Source organism: Paroedura picta, chromosome 1, assembly GCF_049243985.1.
Source record: "Paroedura picta isolate Pp20150507F chromosome 1, Ppicta_v3.0, whole genome shotgun sequence".
Classification (NCBI taxonomy): Eukaryota; Metazoa; Chordata; class Lepidosauria; order Squamata; family Gekkonidae; genus Paroedura; species Paroedura picta.
In genome coordinates, this window is record NC_135369.1 from 5526515 (window position 1) to 5548658 (window position 22144).

General features: G+C 53.7%; 1 protein-coding gene across 2 annotated transcripts in view; it reads right to left on the reverse strand.

Annotated features, from left to right (window-relative positions):
* The window catches only part of TDRKH (tudor and KH domain containing), a 37155-nt gene that overhangs the window by 13899 nt on the left and 1112 nt on the right, over positions 1-22144 (reverse strand). Inside the window, exons 2-11 of one of the 2 annotated variants that reach the window (XM_077320595.1) lie at positions 19435-19583; positions 16501-16607; positions 13018-13207; positions 11995-12134; positions 10633-10924; positions 9060-9223; positions 5872-6044; positions 4269-4333; positions 2801-2952; positions 298-432 (exon numbers count right to left, since the gene is read on the reverse strand). In XM_077320595.1, coding sequence (XP_077176710.1) covers positions 298-432; positions 2801-2952; positions 4269-4333; positions 5872-6044; positions 9060-9223; positions 10633-10924; positions 11995-12134; positions 13018-13207; positions 16501-16607; positions 19435-19558 — 1542 coding nt within the window. In that variant the 5' untranslated portion in view covers positions 19559-19583. Of the gene's footprint in view, positions 1-297; positions 433-2800; positions 2953-4268; positions 4334-5871; positions 6045-9059; positions 9224-10632; positions 10925-11994; positions 12135-13017; positions 13208-16500; positions 16608-19434; positions 19603-22144 lie in introns of those variants that run through there. The other variant, XM_077320604.1, reaches the window with a different exon arrangement.

Consider the following 22144-nt stretch of genomic DNA (forward strand, 5'->3'; position numbering starts at 1 on the left):
TAGCTTGAATCTTTCTTGCGGCCAAAGCAAAACTGGCACAAACAGGTCCGTATCAGAAAGCAAATGCCTTAATTTATCATGAGCTGAAGAAAACGCCCCTGGAATAATTTTATCGAGACATTTCTTCCTTGGATCTGTGTAAATTGGACATTCCAGTAGATAGTGTGGCAGATCTTCAACAACTGGGTTCCCTCAGATACATAATTGTAAAAGAGGAATTTGAGCATATCTCCCAGTCAGAACAGAAGAGGGCATTGACTTAACGCGAGGAACAAGAACGGCCAATCGGCTGCTCACCTGAATTGGGAGGATGCCGCTGGACGCTGTCCCTGGTCCGGCCCGGTGAGGTCCATCTCCCGCGGCCGCTCCTTCCTCCTGCAGGCGCCGCACGGCGTGGCCCAAGCGCACCAACTCCTCACCGATATCGATGTTCTGGGGAGGGAGGGGAGCGATGGGACAGCGTTGGAAAAATGTCGGCCAGAGGCATGCTGGGAAAGGGGGGGGGAGATGCTTGAAGGGGGTCTAGAGACCCAAAAGGAACACAAGGAAGAGTCGTGTTTGGGTGAACTGATGAGACAAAGAGAGGTTAAAGAGAAGGCGTCAGGATCGGCAAAAGGGGGGAGCCCCACACAGGCTGAAGCAAGGCCCCCGCCACCCACCAGCTACCAGCCCCCTGAAGTATCTGACCTACCCGCCAGACGCGTGGCACTGAGACCCCTGAGCCCACCCGGCAAAGAGAGGAAGGGTGTAAGACAAGGACGTCCCCCCGCTGGTCTCCCCTGGCCTTCCTCCAAAGAGGCCCACAAGGAAAAGACGGCAAAAGTAAAGGGCTCTCCAAATTGAATGCTCTGCCCTAGGAGTGTTCTCTGCAAGCAGAAAGCTAGCTTCTCAGGAACAAGGCTCCAGCTACACCACTCTCCCCACCATTATGCCAGGTTTCTATGTGCAGGGAACTGGGTCTGCAGAGATGATTTCATTATGTGAGATGCCATCTGAAGGGGTCCATAGCACAGTGGCAGGTTTACTGCCTGGGCAACAACAAGCCCCCCCCCCACTGGGAGTCTTCAAGCAGCGGCTGGACGGATACTTATCAAGGATGCTTTAGGCTGAACCAGCACTGAGCAGGGGGCTGGACTGGATGACTTGGTTCCAAGTGAAACCTGGCTTTGCCCTGTCCTCTATCACAGGGGTAGTCAACCTGTGGTCCTCCAGATGTTCATGGACTACAATTCCCGTGGGAATTGTAGTCCATGAACATCTGGAGGACCACAAGTTGACTACCCTTGCTCTATCAGAAGAGCCCTGCTGAACCAGACCAGTGCCTCATCCATCCATGCATCTATACATTTCTGCCATTATACTCCGCTGTATGTTAGAGCAGGGGTAGTCAACCTGTGGTCCTCCAGATGTCCATGGACTACAATTCCCATGAGCCCCTGCCAGCGTTTGCTGGCAGGAGTTCATGGGAATTGTAGTCCATGGACATCTGGAGGGACCACAGGTTGACTACCCCTGTGTTAGAGTGTTTAGCATGCCTGGCCTTTGTGCCCCAAGGTTGATTTCCTCCCGCTATATTTTATACTTACCATCCTCCCGACATTCCTCACCTCCCTTCCTTAGTACCCTGTAGTTTCCCACACCGACCCTTTCCTTGTAGCCCAAATGGTTATCTCTGTATTTTGACTCCTTTGAACTGGGCCTGTTTCGAGTTCCCAAGGGAGGGGCAAGTTCCTGTATTGCTCACCCTATGCTTTGTGAATCAATTTTAACAATGCCTCCGATGTGTTAGGTATTTGCAATTCTCTAAAGACACTTTCTTCAACAGGTTTACTTATTTAGCATTTGAAGTCTCTCACACACAGTGGCCAACCAGTTCCTCTGCAGGGCCAGCCACAGGGCAGGGAGGCCGAGGCCTTCTCCTGAGAAGACCCTCAGAAGAGCCCTGCTGGGTCAGGCCAGGGAGGGTCCCCTCCAGTCCAGCCTCCCATCTCACCCAGGGGCCAGCCAGTTCCCCTGCAGGGCCAGCCACAGGGCAGAGAGGCCGAGGCCTTCCCCTGGGAAGACCCTCAGAAGAGCCCTGCTGGGTCAGGCCAGGGAGGGTCCCTCCAGTCCAGCCTCCCGTCTCACCCAGGGGCCAGCCAGTTCCTCTGCAGGGCCAGCCACAGGGCAGAGGGTCCGAGGCCTTCCCCTGAGAAGACCCTCAGAAGAGCCCTGCTGGGTCAGGCCAGGGAGGGTCCCTCCAGTCCAGCCTCCCGTCTCACCCAGGGGCCAGCCAGTTCCTCTGCAGGGCCAGCCACAGGGCAGGGAGGCCGAGGCCTTCTCCTGAGAAGACCCTCAGAAGAGCCCTGCCGGGTCAGGACAGGGAGGCCGAGTCCATCCACTCCAGCCTCCCATCTAACCCAGGGGCCAACCAGTCCCTCTGGAAGACCAACCACAGGGCAGAGGGGCAGAGGCCTTCCTAAGAACCCAAGAAAACCCTTATTGGACCTGACAGTGGTCCATCCAATCTGGCATCCCATCTCACGCAGGCCCCAACCAGTTCCTCTGGTGGGCCAACAACAGGGCAGGGAGGCCGAGGCCTTTCCCTGATAAGAACCTGAAAAGAGCCCTGCTGGATCAGACCAGGGAGGGCCCATTTAGTCCAGCATCCTGCCTCACACAACAGCCAGCCCCTCAAGTCGCCAGAGCTAGTAGCCCCTGATTTAGACTCTCCTACATCACTCAAGCTGCCTGTTCCTGCAGCCACCATCCCTACACCTTCTGGCTGTAAACTCCACATTTTCACTGTTCTGCTGCTCACCTGTTTGCTCGAGACATTGAACAGCTGAACGTGGGGCCAAGTGCTGCTCCCGGAAGGGATGTAGCTGGAGATCTTTGCCACCACGGGCTGCCACTTGGCACAGTGGGTGAGGCGGTCGAATTCGTCCAGCGCGGCTTCTTCCCACTGCTCCCCTGGTAAGATGTCGAGGAAGGACCCAAAGAAACTAGATGACGTACCGGCTTCTGCCTCAGCCCCCTTCCTTTCCTCAAAAGGGACAACCCACATTAAGCGACGTAATTGTCACCCCAACCCTCCAACCACTGCTCAAAAACTGTGTCCGACTTTCACCTCTCCAGCGATTGGCTTAGCTGATGGGATATCAAAGGTAGCTGGTTTCTACTGAATCAAGGCCAGCAGAGACCACTCAAGAGTCCTGGCAGACCTCCAAAGGGCCCTAGGGGACCCAGAGTGTTGAACTGGACAGGATTGGCCATTGGCCTGATCCAACATGGCTTCTCTTATGTTCTTCTGGCTGGGGCAGGGATGCTCTGTCTTCTTGGCACTTGGGAGGCTGCAGTGGGAGGGGTTCTGGAGTTCTGCTGGTGGACCTCCTGACGGCCCCTGGGTCTGAGCCACTGTGGGACACAGAATGTTGGACTGGATGGGCTGAAGGCCAGATCCAATATGTCTTCTCCTGTCTGGGGCAGGGATGCTTTGTCTTCTAGGTGTTTGGGGGGGCAGGAATGGGAGGGCATCTGGAATTCTGGCCCCACTGGTGGTCCTTCTGATGGACCTGGGTCTTGGACACTGTGGAACAGAGTGTTAGATGAGGCCTTTTAACTTCTCTGATGATATGTATGGGGCAGTGATGCTGTCTTCTTAGTGCTTGGGGGCCCACAGCGGAAGGCCATCTGAAGTTCCATCCCTGCCAGTGGACCTCCTGGGGAGACCTGGGTTTTGGCCACTGTGTGGCACAACGTGTTGGGACTGGATGGGCCACTGGCCTGACCCAACATGGCTTCTTGTTCATCCTGACTGGCAGCTTTCTGTGGGTCTCAGAAGGAAGGTCAGTCACATCACCGACTTCCAACCGTGGAAGGAGAGATGCCGGGGCTTGAACCTGGTACCTTCTGCCCATCAAGGAGATGCTCTGCCAATGACCCACAGCCCCTTCCCCTATGACATCACAGCCCTTTAAGGCACTTGGGTGGGCTTTGCTGTGGACCTTGGACAAGACACAGGACAGTTGCCAGGGACGTTGAAGGGCACTTTGGCTGACGTAGACAAAATGGGGCAGATGATGAGATGACAACAGCTCCAGAGCGGGGGGTGTTGATGGGGAGGGGAGCTGCTACAATCTTCTCACCTTGTAAATCTCCCAAGAGGCCCAACCAGCAGCCGGCTACACTGCCCCAAGCCCCAACACATGCTGTTACCTTCATAACATTCAGTGGGGTAGATTCCCCCCACCCCCAGCCCCATTAACTGACCTCCCAAGACCACTTACCAGCGGGAGCAATGCCAGCCAGGCTGCACTCCGTGGCTTGGAAAGGCAGGCTCAGGAAGTCGCTCCTGGAAGAGAAAGAAAAAGCTTAAGGTGGGCTGTCTGGGAGCTTCAGCAGATGGTCAACCTTGCTTCCTTCCCAACTTCCAAATCTCTCCACAGTCGTACTCGCCCTGCTTGACCCATTTCTACAGAGGTGTGGGCTCTTTCGGTCTTCACTCCAGCCTAGCAGAGCCAGGGCTCTTTCGGTCTTCACTCCAGCCTAGCAGAGCCAGGGCTTTTTTGTTTTTTTGTGAAGTGTCCTGCATAGTGCAGGGGGTTGGACTAGATGACCTGGAAGGTCCCTTCCAACTCTGTTAATTCAATGATTCTATGCTGCTCTCCAGCCTCCCCTCCTCCTTGCTACCCCCCTACATCTGCAATTATCCACCCCCCCCTGGGTAGCAAGTCCCTCCAAGGAACACTAGAGGTCATGCACGATAATACGGCAGGCAATGGCATACCACCTCTGCACATCCCTTCCCTGGGCTGCCAGTCAATCCCACCTACATTACGCATGCCGTGCGAGAAATAAACACACACACAAAACTGAACTACGTTTCTGAGATCACACAAAGGGCACTGTGGCCCCTGCTGTGAACCCCAAGCAAACTGCCTTCCAACGTACGCAACCTTTGCATAAGGAGGTTCCATTCCGGCCTTTGACCATACTCTCCTCCAATCTGCCCTAAGGTACTAAGAAACTACCTCTAGTAACCACGAGGAGATGTCTTACTTGTTCAACAGGGATATTGCAGGGGAGGAAAAACCCACCAACTGGTGAATGCCATGGGGGGGGGGGGACGACCGGTCACAGTCTTGGGTTTCCAAAATCCAAGAGAACAACACAAAGGCTGGGATAGTCCAGCCCGATGTCATGGCCTCCCCCTTATGATCTCCCTGGGAGTGTTAGCTTAGAGGTTCAACAGGCCTGAAGGGGAGAGGAAAGGGAAGGCGACTGTAAGCCGCTTTGAGCCTCCTTCGGGTAGGGAAAAGCGGCATATAAGAACCAACTCTTCTTCTTCTTCTTCCCCCCTCCCTAACCCCCATGTTCCTTCCATTTCTTGTACCTTCCCTCCCTCCCTCCCTTTATGACCTGTAGGGACTTTCTCCCCCACTGCAAAGAGTTCTCCCTTATCTATCCTTGTCCTTAGTTCGCACAGAGGGGTTTACTGCCAGGAATGGCAGAGAAAGCAGACTGGCTGTCTCCTCTATTTGTGCCTTTTAGATCAAAAGCCCAATCCGTGGGAACTATTTTTCCCGCTTAAACTATCCCCCCCCCCATATATAGACCTGAGGGGGCCATCTGTGCTCATCTCAGTCAACGTTCCTGTTCTTGCCATGCTTTGTCCTGCTTCACCTTACGGAACCCTTCAATAAAGACTGATTTCTTTGCTCCCCGTGTGTACGGAGAAGTTCTCACGACACCCACGACATACTTGTAGGCCTCGACCCACAGGTGGGAAAATACAGCCCGATACACCAACCGTTTAGTTCAAGGCTCGGGTACTTCTCCGGTTGTGCGCCAGCAACCAAGCACCCAGCCCCTCTCTGCTCCACGTCTCACCGTAACGCCCGCAGCCGATCCAAGGGAGCTTCCCCGTTGTCTCCGAAATCCACATAGTAGAGGTCCAGGTTCCCGTTCTCCAAGGTGCCCAGGACGCGGGCTCTGTACCAGGCATCGTCATCCCGGTAGGGGGCGGCCACAATGTCATCGGCACGCACCGTTCGAAGATCAGACTGGGGGGGAGGGAGAATGAGGCAGAAAAGACATGTCACAAATCCTGCCTGGTGCCCCTCTGGACACTGCATTGACGTCTCTCCCTCAACACCCACAAGCGTTCCCCACCCTGAGCATGAGGGAAGAAACTAGCCCCCCCCCCCCCCGGAAGATATGGGAGATCCACCCAACATGACCCACTGCAATGCTCTGGGCTCTTGCAAAAGACTCCATAACATCCACACTGTTGACAGGGCTTTTAGTAACTAAAGAGGGCAGCTCTCACTAACACACTGATCCCTGAGTTGCATTGGAGGCAAAAGGCTGTTTGAAATTAGGCCGTCTCGGGAGTCATGGGAAGTACAGGAAAGTCGCAGGTGAGGTATGGTGACTTTGTAGGATTTTCAAGGCCGGAGACATAAAGGGAGCACGGCTGGCATTTTAGCACCTCCGCCAAGCCAAACTACTAGCACCCTACCTGGAACCAGAGCACCTAGCCACAGTGATCCATGCGATGGTCACCTCCAGACTGGACTTCTGCAACTCGCTCTACACAGGCCTACCCTTATCCTTGATCTGGAAACTACAACTGGTGCAGAATGCTGCGGCCAGGATTCTCACTAAGACATCATGGAGATCTCATATCCGGCCGGTACTCCAAGAACTCGGTTGGCTCCCAGTTGATTTAAGAACTTAAGGTTTTGGTAATCACCTTTAAGGCCATACGCGGTCTGGGCCCAGTGTATCTGAGAGACCGCCTCCCTGCCTATACCCACAGAAGAGCTCTACGCTCCGCCACCCCCAACTGGCTACGGATCCCTGGCCCTAAAGAGACACGTTGGGCCTCAACAAGGGCCAGGGCCTTTTCAGTCCTGGCCCCCACCTGGTGGAACGAGCTCCCCGAAGAGATCAGGGCCCTGCTGGAACTTCCACAATTCCGCAGGGCCTGCAAAAAGGAGCTCTTCCACCAGGCATTTGATGGGGCCGACTGAGCCATAACACCTACAGGTGCCCCCCCCAGATTGAGGGACCGAACCTACTGAGGGATTGTCAAGTTATTGTTGAAGTGCCGTTCCAATTGTTCCAGTCGATGTGTTGTTGTTATTGTTATACTGTTATATTGATTTTGATAGTGTGAATGTTCAAAAACGTTTTATGTAAACCGCCCAGAGCCATAGGGAAGGGCGGTATAAAAATATAAATAAAAATAAATAAATTCGGTAGTTTGCTGTTGCCTGTCTCTGGATCATGACCCCTAGCGTTCTTGGGAGTGATCTCATCCAAATACTAGCCGAAAGAAATTCTGTCTAAACATCTATATTCTGTCTAGACATAGGCAAGCAGTTGGGAAAAATGGGCCATAAGCAACGAAATAAATTATAGTGAGAAGTTTTATTGCATTTTTGGGTAATAAAAAAGGTGCTGCAGGAATATGAGACGGGGGATCCCTGGCTTGACAGTAGTACATGTGAAAGGGACTTTGGCGGTCTGGCGGACAGTAAGCGGAACATGAGAGAGCAGTGTGAGACGGCAGCTTAAAAGGCTAATGTGATACTTGGCTGCATTGCTAGGAGCACAGAATCTAGAGCAAGGGTGAGTTTCTTTCACAGAGCAGTTCAGCAGTGGAATCCGCTGCTTACGGAGGTGGTGAAGCCCCCCCTCACTGGTGGTCTTCAAACAGTGGCTGGACACTTATCCTGGATGCTTGAGGCTAATCCTGCATTGAACAGGGGTTGGGCTAGATGGCCTCCATGGCCCCTTCCCACTCTAGGATTCTGAGTCTAGTTCAGCCGTGGAAGGGGCTGCCTAAGGAGGTGGGGAGCTCCCCCTCACTGGCCGTCTTCAAGCAGCGGCTGGACAGATCCTTCTCCTGGATGCTTGAGGCTGATCCTGCATTGAGCAGGGGGTGGGACTGGATGGCCTGCATGGCCCCTTCCCACTCTAGGATTCAAGGAGTCTAGTTCAGCAGTGGAAGGGGCTGCCTAAGGAGGTGGGGAGCTCCCCCTCACTGGCCGTCTTCAAGCAGTGGCTGGACAGATCCTTCTCCTGGATGCTGGAGGCTGATCCTGCACTGAGCAGGGGTTGGGACTAGATGGCCTGCATGGCCCCTTCCCACTCTGGGATTCTAGGAGTCTAGTTCAGCTGTGGAAGGGGCTGCCTAAGGAGGTGGGGAGCTCCCCCTCACTGGTGGTCTTCAAGCAGCCGCTGGACAGCTGTCAGGATCAGCCCCCTGCTCTCTGCCATGTTTTCAGGTTGACCTGAGGGTCTCCATCTTTGTGTGTGCCTTTTATGACTCTGTAGTAACTCTTTGAACCTCTGCAACACTTTTGATGACTCTGAGCCTTTTCACAACGCATTCTCCCCTGCTGGGACACTTAGTTGCAAATGTTCTTCTAAGCTATGATCTACAAAGAAGGGTGCCAATTGCACCAAGGACGCTGGAGCCAGAGACGGTCTCGCAGGAAGCCCAGGATGGCATCTGGTGTGTGTGTGTGTGTGTGTGTGTGTGGGGGGGGGGGGGTAATTCCTCCATGGGAAACTAGGGGCATTTGGGCGGGAGAAATGCATAGATAACTGCTTGCCTTTACTGTATTGATTAGTCTCTGCTTCAGATGTTAGAGTGTTCAGAACTACTTCCAATAAAAGCTTTCTATCAATACAGAAGCCAAGCTGTGAGTCTGTTTGCCTTTGACAACAGGTTCTTATCCTGGATTCTTGAGGCTGATCCTGCATTGAGGAGGGGGTGGGACTGGATGGCCTGCATGGCCCCTTCCAACTCTAGGATTCTTTCAGCCATGGAATGGGCTGTTTAAGTAGGTGGGGAGCTCCCCATCACTGGCCCTCTTAAAGCATTCGCTGGGAGGGGCTCATGGGAATTGTAGCCCATGGACATCTGGAGGCCGCAGTTTGACTATCCCTGGTCTAGGAGCTCAGCATAAGGGTGTAACCCAAGAAACTGAACTGGAGGGGAGGGGAGGGGGGAATATGGGACCGAGGAACTCCAGCCCAAGCCCAACATGCCCCTCCACACTCACCCCACACCCGCTTTCATAGTACTGCGTCATTTCCTGGATGAGCTTGTCCAGCTGGAAGGTGCGGGAGCCGATGATCTGGACCCAGAAGTGGTTCGGGTTCTCGGAAGCCGAGACGAAGACCTCCAGGTGCTCGTTGGCGTGGAAGCTGAAGTCGGGGCTGGGGACTGAAGCCACAAGGTGGGTGACTCGGAGAACCACCACGGCACCCCCGGAGGCCGCATTTCATCCTCCTGTTCAAAACTGGCTCTTCCCCCGCCCTCCCCTACTCCAAGGGGGCTCCGCATCTCTCACTTGTGCGCTCAGAGATAGCAGGGCATCTGGAGAATCGTGGCTTCTTATGGGAAAGGTCAAAGCAGTTTATCCAAATCCCGCCCCGGCCCTATTGTTAAACACCCCGTGCATCCTGGGACCCGTGTAAGAACCTCAGAAGAGCCCTGCTGCATCAGAGCAATGGTCCGTCCAGTCCAGCCTCCTGCCTCACACAGTGGCCAACCAGTTCCTCTGGAGGGCCAGCAACAGAGCAGGGAGGCCGAGGCCTTTATGACCCTCAGAAGAGCCCTGCTTTGTCAAGCCAGGGAGGGTCCCTCCAGTCCAGCCTCCCGTCTCACCCAGGGGCCAGCCAGTTCCTCTGCAGGGCCACCCACAGGGCAGAGGGGCCGAGGCCTTCCCCTGAAAAGACCCTCAGAAGAGCCCTGCTGGGTCAGGCCAGGGAGGATCCCTCCAGTCCAGCCTCCCGTCTCACCCAGGGGCCAGCCAGTTCCTCTGCAGGGCCAGCCACAGGGCAGAGAGGCCGATGCCTCCCCCTGAGAAGACCCTCAGAAGAGCCCTGCTGGGTCAGGCCAGGGAGGGTCCCTCCAGTCCAGCCTCCCGTCTCACCCAGGGGCCAGCAAATTCCTTCGGACAGCAAACAGCAGGGCAGAGAGGCCGAGGCCTTCCCCTCATAAGGACACAGGAGAGCCCTGCTGGGTCAGGCCAGGGAGGGTCCCTCCAGTCCAGCATCCTGCCTCACACAGTGGCCAACCAGTTCCTCTGCAGGGCCAGCAACAGAGCAGGGAGGCCGAGGCCTTTATGACCCTTGGAAGAGCCCTGCTGGGTCAAGCCAGGGAGGGTCCCTCCAGTCCAGCCTCCCGTCTCACCCAGGGGCCAGCCAGTTCCTCTGTAGGGCCAGCAACAGGGCAGGGAGGCCGAGGCCTTCATACGAACATCAGCCATGTTGGATCAGGCCAGTGGTCCCTCTAGTCCAGCATCCTGCCTGACAAAGTGGCCAACCAATTCCTCTGGAGGGCCAACAACAGGGCGTTAGAGGCCGAAGCCTTTATATGTGCATCAGGCCAGCATCCTGCCTCACACAGTGGCCCCCTTTCACCATCTCTGGCAGCTGTCCTGTTCCTTGTCGGTATGACACTACTAAGCCAACCCCTCGCCCAACCCCAAGCGCTTGAACAGGCTCTGATGTCACAGTGGAGGGGATGTTGCCTTGAGATTTGGAGGTTGACTGCACCTGAATATGGAGGTTCCCCCCAGTCCGCTACGGAAAAAAGGAGAAAAATCTTACCCCAGACAGGAGTCCTACCTTCAAACGTGGAGCTCGGCCACGAGGCCAATGAATCCTCGGGAGAATTGTCGGCACTCCTCAGCTCCTGTGGGTCGTCCGGGGGAGCCGCGGCCTGGCTCTTCTCGGCTTCCTGCTCCTCTTGGGAGGGGTAAGAGGGCCAAGTAATGGAGGGAAGGCCATCCCCTCGATCCCCGGCCCCTTCCTCCTTCTTCGTGCCGAGAGGCTGCTTGCGCAGGGGCCGACACGAGGCCGACTCGGCCAGCTTCCGGTGGAAAACTTCGTCTTCCGAAAGCTTCTCGGTGATCAGCTCCTGCCGGGGGGGGGGAAAAGTGGGAACGGAAGGCCGTGAGTTCCGGCATCACCGAGCCAACGCTTGAAGGCATGCGGGAGAGGACCTCCAGGGACGGGGGAAATGGCTTCAAACCCTCTTGCCCAACTCAGTCCGTAAAACAGGACGCTGCTTCAGTCATTGCCTGTGCAGCTCCAGCCACTGAACTTCCGCTTTATGTCTTGATATGAATACATGTGACATGTACTTAGAGAAATACTAGCAAGGAAACCTGTTTCAAAAATGGGCTGTGGGCCTTGACGTCCCGTCCCCCCCCCTCCAAGTCCAACTGGCGTCTAGTACAGCATTGAGAGCAGCAGGGGGCTCCCCCTTTTCCCCACCTGGTGGCTAGTAGCAGTGGGGCTGGTGAGGGGCACCTGCCCGGCCTCTGCTCCCTCCCTTGGCGGCCTGCTCAGACTCCACTCCTCTCACTGGCAGCCAGGGGAGGGGCGTGAGCAGTGGGGGCACCACGGGATGGAAAGGACGGCTGTCTTGTTTACAGAAGCCCTGTTGATCTCTCCTGCCCCCTCCTGATCTCTTGATCTCTCCTGCTGCTAGAGACTGGGTGGGGTTCACAGTCCCTGTCTGCTGCAAGGGAGCGGGGTGTCAGCAGTGTGGCCTCCATGGAGGAGGCAGGTGGGCTTCTGAGCCCCTGCTGAGCAGCTTACAATCGCCTTCCCTTCCTTCTCTCGGTGGGGCTGAGAGCGCTCTGCAGGGCCCAAGGTCACCCAGCTGGCTGCATGTGGAAGACTAGTGGGGAATCAAGCCCAGGTCTCCAAATTAGGGGATGCCGCTCTTAGCCACAGCACCAAGCTCTTGGCCAAATGTGGTGCGCTCAGCCTAGCCTGGGCGGTCCAGGTCAGGGCCAAGGACTTGTCCTAGGCACAAAAGAAAACAGGTTGGAGTTTCCAGGAGTGACAATTTCCCAATCCTCCCCTGAAACTCATCGTTGGGGTCTCATTTTCTGACTGCCTCTGTCTTTGGAACCTCTAAAGCAAGACTGGAACTGCGGCTTCTAACGGCTGCGCCACCCGAATGCTCGAGAGACTCACCTTGGCAGCATCCACCTCCTTACGGGTCCCCGAGATCGTGATAAGCCGGGTGAGTGAGAAGGCTCCGTCCCCTTGCCGGTCGCAGTTCACCTTGGCCCCCGTGGTACGGCAGATGGACCGCACCGTCTCCCCACCTCTGCCTGGGAGAGGCACAGGAAAAGATGGGCCCTTACCAGCTTGCGGGGCTCCGGGGGGTGTGGGGGATAAACTTTAGGGGGCCGAAAAGTGGGCGCAGGTAATGCTTTCTCCCAAGAGGGGCAGGAAGAAGGAGGCATAAAATGGATTGGGAAAAGGGAAAATGGTGAAGCCAGGGCAGTAGAAGCAGAAGCGGAAACTAGAACGGAAACATTAAGAGGATCAGATCCGTGGTCCATGTAAGCTCAGCATCCTGTCTCCCACAGTGGCCAACCAGTTCCTCTAGTCCAGGGGTAGTCAAACTGCGGCCCTCCAGATGTCCATGGACTACAATTCCCAGGAGCCCTTGCCAGCATTCGCCAGCGAATGCTGGCAAGGGCTCCTGGGAATTGTAGTCCATGGACATCTGGAGGGCCGCAGTTTGACTACCCCTGGACTAGCCCCTACGTGGTGGAATGAGCTCCCTGAAGAGCTGCAGGCCCTGACGGAGCTCTCTGGGTTCCGCAGAGCCTGCAAAATGGAGCTCTTCCACCGGGCATTTGTCTCAGGCCAGGTGGTGGGGTCCCAGGGGTTTAAGATCAGGTTCCCCCCTCCCCTAAAGGTACTGGGGCCAGTATCAGACTGGCCTCAAACCATGGCAATCTACACTGGCAATATAAAACCTTGATTGTCACATCTGCCCGCTCTTGGTCTTGCTGTGTGGGCCGAATTTTTAACTAAATTAATTGATACTGCCATCAGTTGTACCGCTGAGTTTTTAGAATTTATGCTGTCGCCAACTTGCTGATTGCAGGAGGGCTCAGGAGGACCAGCCCGGTACCGAGGACTCAACCCTTCCAGACGCAACCCCAATGGCCAAGGGGAAAGGAAAAGCAGAGGGGTAAGTACCAATGATGCGCCCGACGGCCCGCTGGGGAACGTGCATCTGCTCCTCCACCTGCAGGTTCTCCGCCAGGATCTGGTGGATGGCGGCTTTGGCCTTGCACACCTGGACGGGGGAGCCGCAGATCCGGATCAGCTGATCCACTTTGGACTCCTCCATGTCCACGTTGATGCGGGCGCGGGTGTCCTTTCTCAGCTGAGGAGAAGACAGACTCCGTTGCGGCACGAGTCAAAGGCAGCAACCAGGTGGTCCAATTTGAGAATGCAAGAGAAACCATGACCAGAGGAGGGCAACAAAGATGGTGAGGGGTTTGGAGACCAAGATGTAGGAGGAAAGGTTGGGGGAGCTTGGTCTGTTGAGCCTGGAGAGGAGACGACAGAGAGGGGATCTGAGAACCATCTTCAAGTATTTAAAAGGGTGCCATATGGAGGATGTTCTCTCTTGACCAGGAGGGGCGGACCAGAACCAATGGGATGAAATTAATTCAAAAGAAATTCCATCTGATCCTCCAAGAAGAAGTTCCTGTCCAGAACCCAGGTGATCTCACATGGCCCACCAGTGAGGCCAGAACTCCAGAAGCCTCCTCCCCCCACACACACTGTGTCCCCCTCAGCACGACCGCAGCCAAAGTGTTACCTTTATGTCTTGTATCTAATAGCCACTCAAGGACCTCTGCTCCAGAAGGCTGCCCCACAATCAGGGCAAATAGTCCCTTTTGAAGAAGAAGAGTTGGTTCTTAGATGCTGCTTTTCTCTACCCGAAGGAGACTCAAAGAGGCTTCCAGTCGCCTTCCCTTTCCTCTCCCCACAACAGACACCCTGTGAGGGAGGGGAGGCTGAGAGAGCCCTGAGATTACTGAAGAAGAAGAAGAAGAGTTGGTTCTTAGATGCTGCTTTTCTCTACCCGAAGGAGACTCAAAGTAGCTTACATTCGCCTTCCCTTTCCTCTCCCCACAACAGACACCCTGTGAGGGAGGGGAGGCTGAGAGAGCCCTGAGATTACTGAAGAAGAAGAAGAAGAGTTGGTTCTTAGATGCTGCTTTTCTCTACCCGAAGGAGACTCAAAGTAGCTTACATTCGCCTTCCCTTTCCTCTCCCCACAACAGACACCCTGTGAGGGAGGGGAGGCTGAGAGAGCCCTGAGATTACTGAAGAAGAAGAAGAAGAGTTGGTTCTTAGATGCTGCTTTTCTCTACCCGAAGGAGACTCAAAGTAGCTTACATTCGCCTTCCCTTTCCTCTCCCCACAACAGACACCCTGTGAGGGAGGGGAGGCTGAGAGAGCCCTGAGATTACTGAAGAAGAAGAGTTGGTTCTTATATGCCGCTTTTCTCTACCCGAAGGAGTCTCAAAGCGGCTTACAGTCGCCTTCCCTTTCCTCTCCCCACAACAGACACCCTGTGAGGTGGGTGAGGCTGAGACAGCCCTGATATCACTGCCTGGTCAGAACAGCTTTATGAGTTCTGTGATGAGCCCAAGGTCACCCAGCTGGCTGCATGTGGGCAAGTGTGGAATCAAACCCAGCTCGCCAGTTTAGAAGCTGCCGCTCTTAACTCTGACATCAAACTGGCTTTAGGGGCTACAGATTTATTAATTGGCTGTCCTAATGGAGATTTTAAATTGTGGAGCTTCCCCCATATTTGCTGTTTTAGTCATCATATCATGCTGTGGGTATTCTGGGCTGGGTGGCCCTGGTCTGGTAGTCTGAGTCCCTGGCATTAAGCCATTAACAGTGGCTGGCATATTCAGAGGTAGGGCATGGCAACAGCCCAATGTGTGGAGTGTATGAACAGTTACTGGACATTTTATTTACTTCACAGAAGGTGGGGAGGGGGGCTATAATGCATTACATTCCTGTCTAATCTTGATGTCTCCCAGGGGATGGACTGGAACTAGGAATACTGGATCTTTTCCTGTATCTGAGTAGAAGTCTGAATGACTATCTAATGAACTCCATCCAGTCACATGGGAAAAAACCACATCCTAATGGACTTTCTAATGAACTCCACCCATACACAGGAAAAGCAATTCCAGTCGATCCCTGGAATACTCGCAGATAAGACTGGAATGTGACGTTAGACCTTCCACCCCACCCACAGAAGTCAATAAAATGCCCGGCAACTGTTCACACACTTAACCCTATCTTTGACAAGGAGAGATTCCCATCTTGCCCTGGCCTACTTCTGAAGATGCCAGCTGGCAAAACGCAAGGGACTAAAAGCTACCAGGCCACGGCCCCGCAGCCCGGAATACCCGCAACAGCCAGTTGCCTGAAAGAATCTCCAGCCTCTCTACAAGAAATTCAGCTCCCAAGAGGTATTTGCTAAGACGCAATGCGGTTCTTTCCTTTGAGGGGAAAAAATGGAAGCAACAGACACGTTTTGCTAAGCAAAACCAATTTAAGCAGTCCAGAAGCGAGACGACAAGCTTATGGCCCTTCAGCTGTTGGGGTCCCTGAAGAAAATGAGAGCGGACGGGCCTCCCGCTGGTCACGCTGTGCAGCAACGCTTCGTGGAGGCTCCCTAGGCTGAGGTTCGAATCTGTACACTGCTCCCGAGGCTTTTATAAGAGCAGGGATGAGTCATAGGGACCTTGGCAGGAGGCGTAACTGGAAGTGGCGGGCAGCCAATACAGATAGCGGATGCCGCCCTCCCTTCTACTCCCCTGCGGGGAGGAACGCAGTAGAACAAGGATAAGGAGAATGTAGGAACAGGATGTTCAGAGCTGCCTTCTGAAAGCTGTGCAGGAGGAAAGCATGCCCGCATAGAAGAAGAAGAGTTGGTTCTTAGATGCTGCTTTTCTCTACCCGAAGGAGGCTCAAAGCGGCTTACAGTCGCTTTCCCTTTCCTCCCCCCACCACAGACCCCCTGTGAGGTGGGTGAGGCTGAGAGAGCCCTGATATCACTGCCCGGTCAGAACAGTTTTATCAGCGCTGTGGGGAGCCCAAGGTCACCCAGCTGGCTGCATGTGGGGGAGTGCAGAATCGAACCCGGCGTGCCAGATTAGAAGCCGCTAACGGAGCAGATGCTGCATCCTGCTCATTAGTTCCGGGAAACAGTGGGAACAGCCACTGTAGAGTTGCCTACATTCATCATTTATTGCATGGCAAGCGTGCAGTGTAGCCAGAAGGACCAAGGATTGCCTGGCAAGGGATGTTCACAGGCGGTATGCCAATACCTGCCTCCTTGTCATGACTCCTAGTGTCCCTCAGAGCAGGGGTAGTCAACCTGTGGTCCTCCAGATGTTCATGGACTACAATTCCCATGAGCCCCTGCCAGCAAATGCTGGCAGGGGCTCATGGGAATTGTAGTCCATGAACATCTGGAGGAACACAGGTTGACTACCCCTGCCTTAGAGGAATTCCGTCCAATTGCTTGGAGGTTTCCCATTCAAATACTAGCCAGAGTCAACCCTGCGTAATTTCGGAGATCTGATTAACGCCTTCCCCGAGGCCTCGGGAGGCGGCACAACTGACTTAAAAGAAGCTTGCCTGCTTGATGTTGGCTCCGTGGCGGCCAATCAGCAGTCTGACGGCATCCTGGGGCACCTTCATCTCTATTTCGATCTCCTCTTCGCCCACAAACGTCAGCCGTTCCTCTGGAAGCGACAAACAGAGAGGCAAGCTTAAGAATGCAAGGGAAACCGTGACGGATCATGCCACAGGCCAACCCAGTTCAGCACTCTGCGTCCCAAACTCAGATGCCGTCCGGAGGTCCATCAGTGGGGCAGGAACTCCAGAAGATCTCCCACTCAAGCATGAAGAAGAGAGCATCACTGACCCAGACATAAGAATGTAAGAGAAGACATGTTGGAGGAGAAGAAGCAGAAGAGTTGGTTCTCATATGCCGCTTTTCCCTACCGAAAGGAGGCTCAAAGCGGCTTACAGTCGCCTTCCCTTTCCTCTCCCCACAACAGACACCCTGTGAGTGAGGGGAGGCTGAGAGAGCCCTGATATCACTGCTCGGTCAGAACAGTTTTATCAGTGCCGTGGTGAGCCCAAGGTCACCCAGCTGGCTGCATGTGGGGGAGCGCAGAATCGAACCTGGCATGCCAGATTAGAAATCCGCACTCCTAACCACTACACCAAATTGGAGCAGCTGAGTGGCCCATCCATCCAGTCCAATACTCTGTGTCTTGCTCCCAATCACTAACAACACCAAGCAGCATGCCCCCCCACCCAAGCTTCAAGCAGTGCTACTTCCCTCCCACCCACCCAAATTTCAGGAGACTCCCTTTCCTCAGCTCTGGGGTCAAGCCCAGCCTGCTGCAGCTTGCATGCTGTTCAATCTCAGGAGCTGGGACAACTCCTCACATGGCACCTGCTGTAGAATCTTGCTTGTCCATTTCAGAAGGGGCTGTAGCTCGGTGGAGAAGTGTCTCTTTGACAGGCAGAAGGTCCTAAGACCTGGGAGAGCTGCTGCCAGTCTGAGTAGACAAGGCTGAATTTGACGGACCGAGGGCCTGATATAAGGAGCTTCATATGCCTTGCAATGGCCACACTGGCTGCTCCAGGGCAGTGGTTTACCAATAAGGCCCTGGAGAACTCGGGAGGACATCTGGAGGACCACAGGCTGACTACCCCTGATATAGAGGATGGAGCAGAGTTTTTCTCTTTTGTCCCAGAGGGACGGACCAGACCCAATGGGATGAAATTAGTGCAAAAGAAATTCCATCTAAACATCCAGAAGAAGTTCCTGACAGTGGAACGGTTCCTCAGTGGAACAGGCTTCCTCGGGAAGTGGTGGGTTCTCCATCTTTGGAGATTTTTAAGCAGAGGCAGGTGACAGGGGGTGGCAGGTGACAGTGAATGAGTCATAGGGATGTGAGTGTCCTGCCTAGTGCAGGGGGTTGGACTAGATGACCCAGGAGGTCCCTTCCAGGACCAACGAGGCAGGAGGGATTCCTGAAGCTTTTTATTACCTATTGATGATGGATGATCAATATCCCACTTTCCCACCCTCTATACACCATCATGCATGGAGTCAGAGGACACAAATCTGACTGGGACAGAAGCACAGTGAGAACATCAGAAGAGCCCTGCTGGGTCAGACCAGGGAGTGTCCATCCAGTCCAGCCTCCTGTCTCACACTGGGGCCAGCCAGTTCCTCTGGAGGGCCAACAACAGGGCAGAGAGGCCAAGGCCTTCATGAGAACATCAGCAGATCCCTGCTGGGTCAGACCAGCGAGGGTCCATCCAGTCCAGCATCCCGTCTCCCCCAGGGGCCAGCCACAGGGCATAGAGGCAAAAGCCAGCCCCTTGAGGAGAACACCAGAAGAGCCCTGCTGGATCAGAACAGTGACTGCCTAGCGTAACGTCCTATCTCACACAACTGCCAGCCAGTTCCTCTGACGGTCAACAACAGTACCTAAAAGGCTTCCCCCCAATAAGGACATCATAAGAGCTCTGCTAGGTCACACTTGTGATCCGTGAACTTCAATACCCCGTCTGCACAGTGGCCAGCCAGGAGGGCCGACAAGAGGCCACGGAAGCCCTCCGACAGCCTCTCAACGTGGAACTACTCTAAGCCCCATTTTTAAGCCATCTATGCCTGTGGCCATCACTACATCCTCTACCAGACAATTCCAGATTTATCTATCATTTATTTTTCAAATTGATACACAGCTCTTCCGAGGGTTTGGGGCAGCTGAAGTCCTGTGTCCCCCTAAATGCATTCCAAACAAGCACACCCGCAACCAAGCCGCCAGAATAGAATCATAGAATCAGAGTTGGAAGGGGCCATAGAAGCCATCTAATCCAACCCCCTGCTCAACGCAGGATCAGCCCTAAGCATCCTAAAGCATCCAAAAAAAGTGAGCATCCAACCTTTGCTTGAAGACTGCCAGTGAGGGGGAGCTCACCACCTCCTTAGGCAGCCTATTCCACTGCTGAACTACTCTGTGAAAATTATTTTCCTGATATCTAGCCTATATCGTTGTACTTGTAGTTTAAACCCATTACTGCGTGTCCTCTCCTCTGCAGCCAACCGAAACGGCAATCTGCCCTCCTCCAAGTGACAACCTTTCAATACTTAAAGAGGGCTAACATGTCCCCTCTCAACCTCCTTTTCTCCAGGCTGAACATTCCCAAGTCCCTCAACCTATCTTCATAGGGCTTGGTCCCTTGAATACGGCCCACGCTCCCTCTAAAGCACGGCTTTTCCCTTGCCCTGAATATCGCCCCCCCCCTCTCCAAAGTATCAAAAGCAAAGAGGCGTGGAGAAAGGATGACTGAGCACAACCAGCCTCTTCCCCTCTCGTGGGCGACTCACTCGGCTTTGGAGACCTGCCAAAGCCGGAGCGGCAAGGAGAGAAACGGCAGACAGAAGTGGTAAATAATTCAAGTCCCAAAGCGACCGGGTCCTGCCGGGCAGGACAGAGACGGCGCCTCCCCACCGAGGCGGCCGACCACGGGATCTGCACTCACCTTGGCTCTCCCTGTAACGGCGGTAAAGGATGTAGAGGATGGCGCCGCTGGCCGGGATCCCGAGGGCCAGAGCCACCTTCTGCAGCGTCGTCAGGCTGCCCCACGAGCTCCGCTCACTGGACATTGTTCCCGCGATGCCGGCTGGCGGCCTAAGAAGGGAAGGGAAGAACGGTTTCAGTTGAAGCGCTCCGCCGGAGAGGGAGACCAAGGAAATCATTGTGCTTGTCTAAAGACAGGTTGATTTCCAGGACCCGCGGAGCTGGAAAAAGCATCTTTCCTGGGCACCAACCCAGATTCGCCTGCCTCCTGCCAGGCTGTTCCATGCACGGGGGAACGAGGTGTCTCATCAGAAGGAGCGCCTGAAGAAGAGGTGAGCCTTGGGACAAGGGCAGGTGGATTTCGGGGACCCGTGGAGGCGGGAATAAGCCTTTCCAGGGCACAAGCCTCCAGGTGGACTGTGCCTCGTGAAGAGGGACAAGGTCACTCCACAGAATGAGAGTTTGAGGGGGAGGCGGGCCTTGGGATTTTCGCTAGGAAAATCACGTTTCAAAACATGAAAGCTTATGCACCCCGGAATAAAACTTTTGTTGGTCTTATTTTATTCATTTATTTTATTAGATTTTCATATCACCCTTCCATATGGCTCAGGGCTGTTTACATATAACATCATGGGGGGGATACATGGAATGGCCTAACATATAACATAGCCAAATACAACAACAGTAATCCAACAGTGGTTCTGAACAACCCAATTTCACAGGTCTTGAACAGCAACAATGAAACAGGAATGGTAATGTAGCTAAGGCCTCCAGAGAAGTCAGACTGGTTCAGGCCATAGAGGGGATGTCTGAGGGGGACCTGTGGGTGTTATTTGGGTTTGGTTGGTCTCAGGCAAATGCTTGGTGGACGGGCTCCCTTTTGCATTCCCTGCAAAATTGTGGGAGTTCAGACAGGGCCCTGATCTCTTCAGGGAGCTCGTTCCACTAGATGGGGGCCCGGACAGAAAAACTCTGGCCCTCGTTGAGGACCGATGTGCTTGTTTGGGACCAGGGATCACCAGCCAGTTGACAGTGGCCGAACGTAATGCTCTTCTACTTTTACAGGTCCCCCTGAACTCAAACTTTGTTCTGATGCTTCAGATCATCACATCCACCCACCGGAATCTATACTGGGGGATGCTAGTTTTTGGTAATAGACAGCATAGTAGTTAAGAGTGTGACAGGTAGCATACAGGCGGAACCAGGATGGAATCCCCATTCAGCTATATGTTTGCTGGTTGATCTTGAACCAGCCTCAGACTAGCCTACCTCGCAGGGCTGTAGTGAGGAAGAAATACAGCAGGGTAAGCCATTTTGGATCCCCACTGGGGAGCAAGGTGGGAGACAAATGAAGTAAATTAACTTCAATTTCCTAGGATGCAGCGCTCACGCTGCCCTGCACAAAACTGGTTTTCCAAATGTGCTTAGATAAATGGTTCAGAACAACAGTCTGTATTTACCATGAACAGGTCATTGTAACTAGGATCCTATGATGTGATTTTTGCTTCATGTGTCATGTTATGCTCCAGCTCTGTCGTCTAGAATTCTGGCTCCTCCCATACTTCTGCAACACTAATCTTCTTGTACTGTCTACTCTCCAGATGTCCATGGACTACAATTCCCAAAGGCCTCTGCCAGCACATTTGCTCGCCCCTCGTCTACAGAGTGACTCACTTTGCAAACTGTACTGACTCACCCTGTGTAAGTCCCTGTGAGAAAGGCAGGCCTTAAATAATAAATAATGTATATAAAATATTCACCAAGGCTGGCAGGAAGCTCATCAGCAATTCCCCTGCTGTTCTTGAGCAACCTGTATCCAAAAGCATGCTAACTCCATTGAGCTACTATGGCTATTACTTGCTGATAAAATACTGTGTTAGAGGGATTTTTAGGGGATTGTATTTATTTATTTTATCTTGTAACCCGCCACGGGCCGGCTTTGCTGAGAGTAGAGCTCAATAAATTCAAGTAACAACAACAACTTTGTGGGGTAATACATGGAATGACCTAAGCATAGAACGTAGTCAAAAATAACATCAAAAATAATCCAACAGTGATTTAAATTAACGTAATATCTATGAATTTGATCAACAATAATATAACAGGAACAACAACTTAGATGAATCTCCAGAGAGATCAGACTGGTGTAAGACATAGAGGAGGTATCTGGGGGGGGGGGGTGGAACCTGTAGATCTTATTGGGTTGGTCAGTCTCAGGGAAATACCTGGTGAAGGAGCTCCCTTTTTCAGGCTATGTGGAATTGTGGGAGTTCAGGCAGGGCCATGATCTCTTCAGGGAGCTCATTCCACCAGGTGGGGGCCAGGACCGAAAAGGCTCTGGCCCTTGTTGAGGTCCAACATGCCACTTTAGGGCCAGGGATCACCAGCCAGATGGTAGTGGTGGAGCATAGTGCTCTCTTGGGGGTATATGGCAGAAGGTCAGGGAGCCTGAACTTTAGTAACCTTAGGATGAAGAGAGCAGGCATTAGGAATATGCAAATATTAACCTACACACCTCTCATTATAATGTCCTCTAAATGTACATGAAATGATGTAATGGTGTATGAAGTTGTGTGCTGTAGGCAATCTGGTGAAGTTTAATCTGTGACTCCACCTTAGAAGGTGGAGGTGGGTTAGGAACTTGACAGACAAGAGTGCTGGATTGCCCAGCT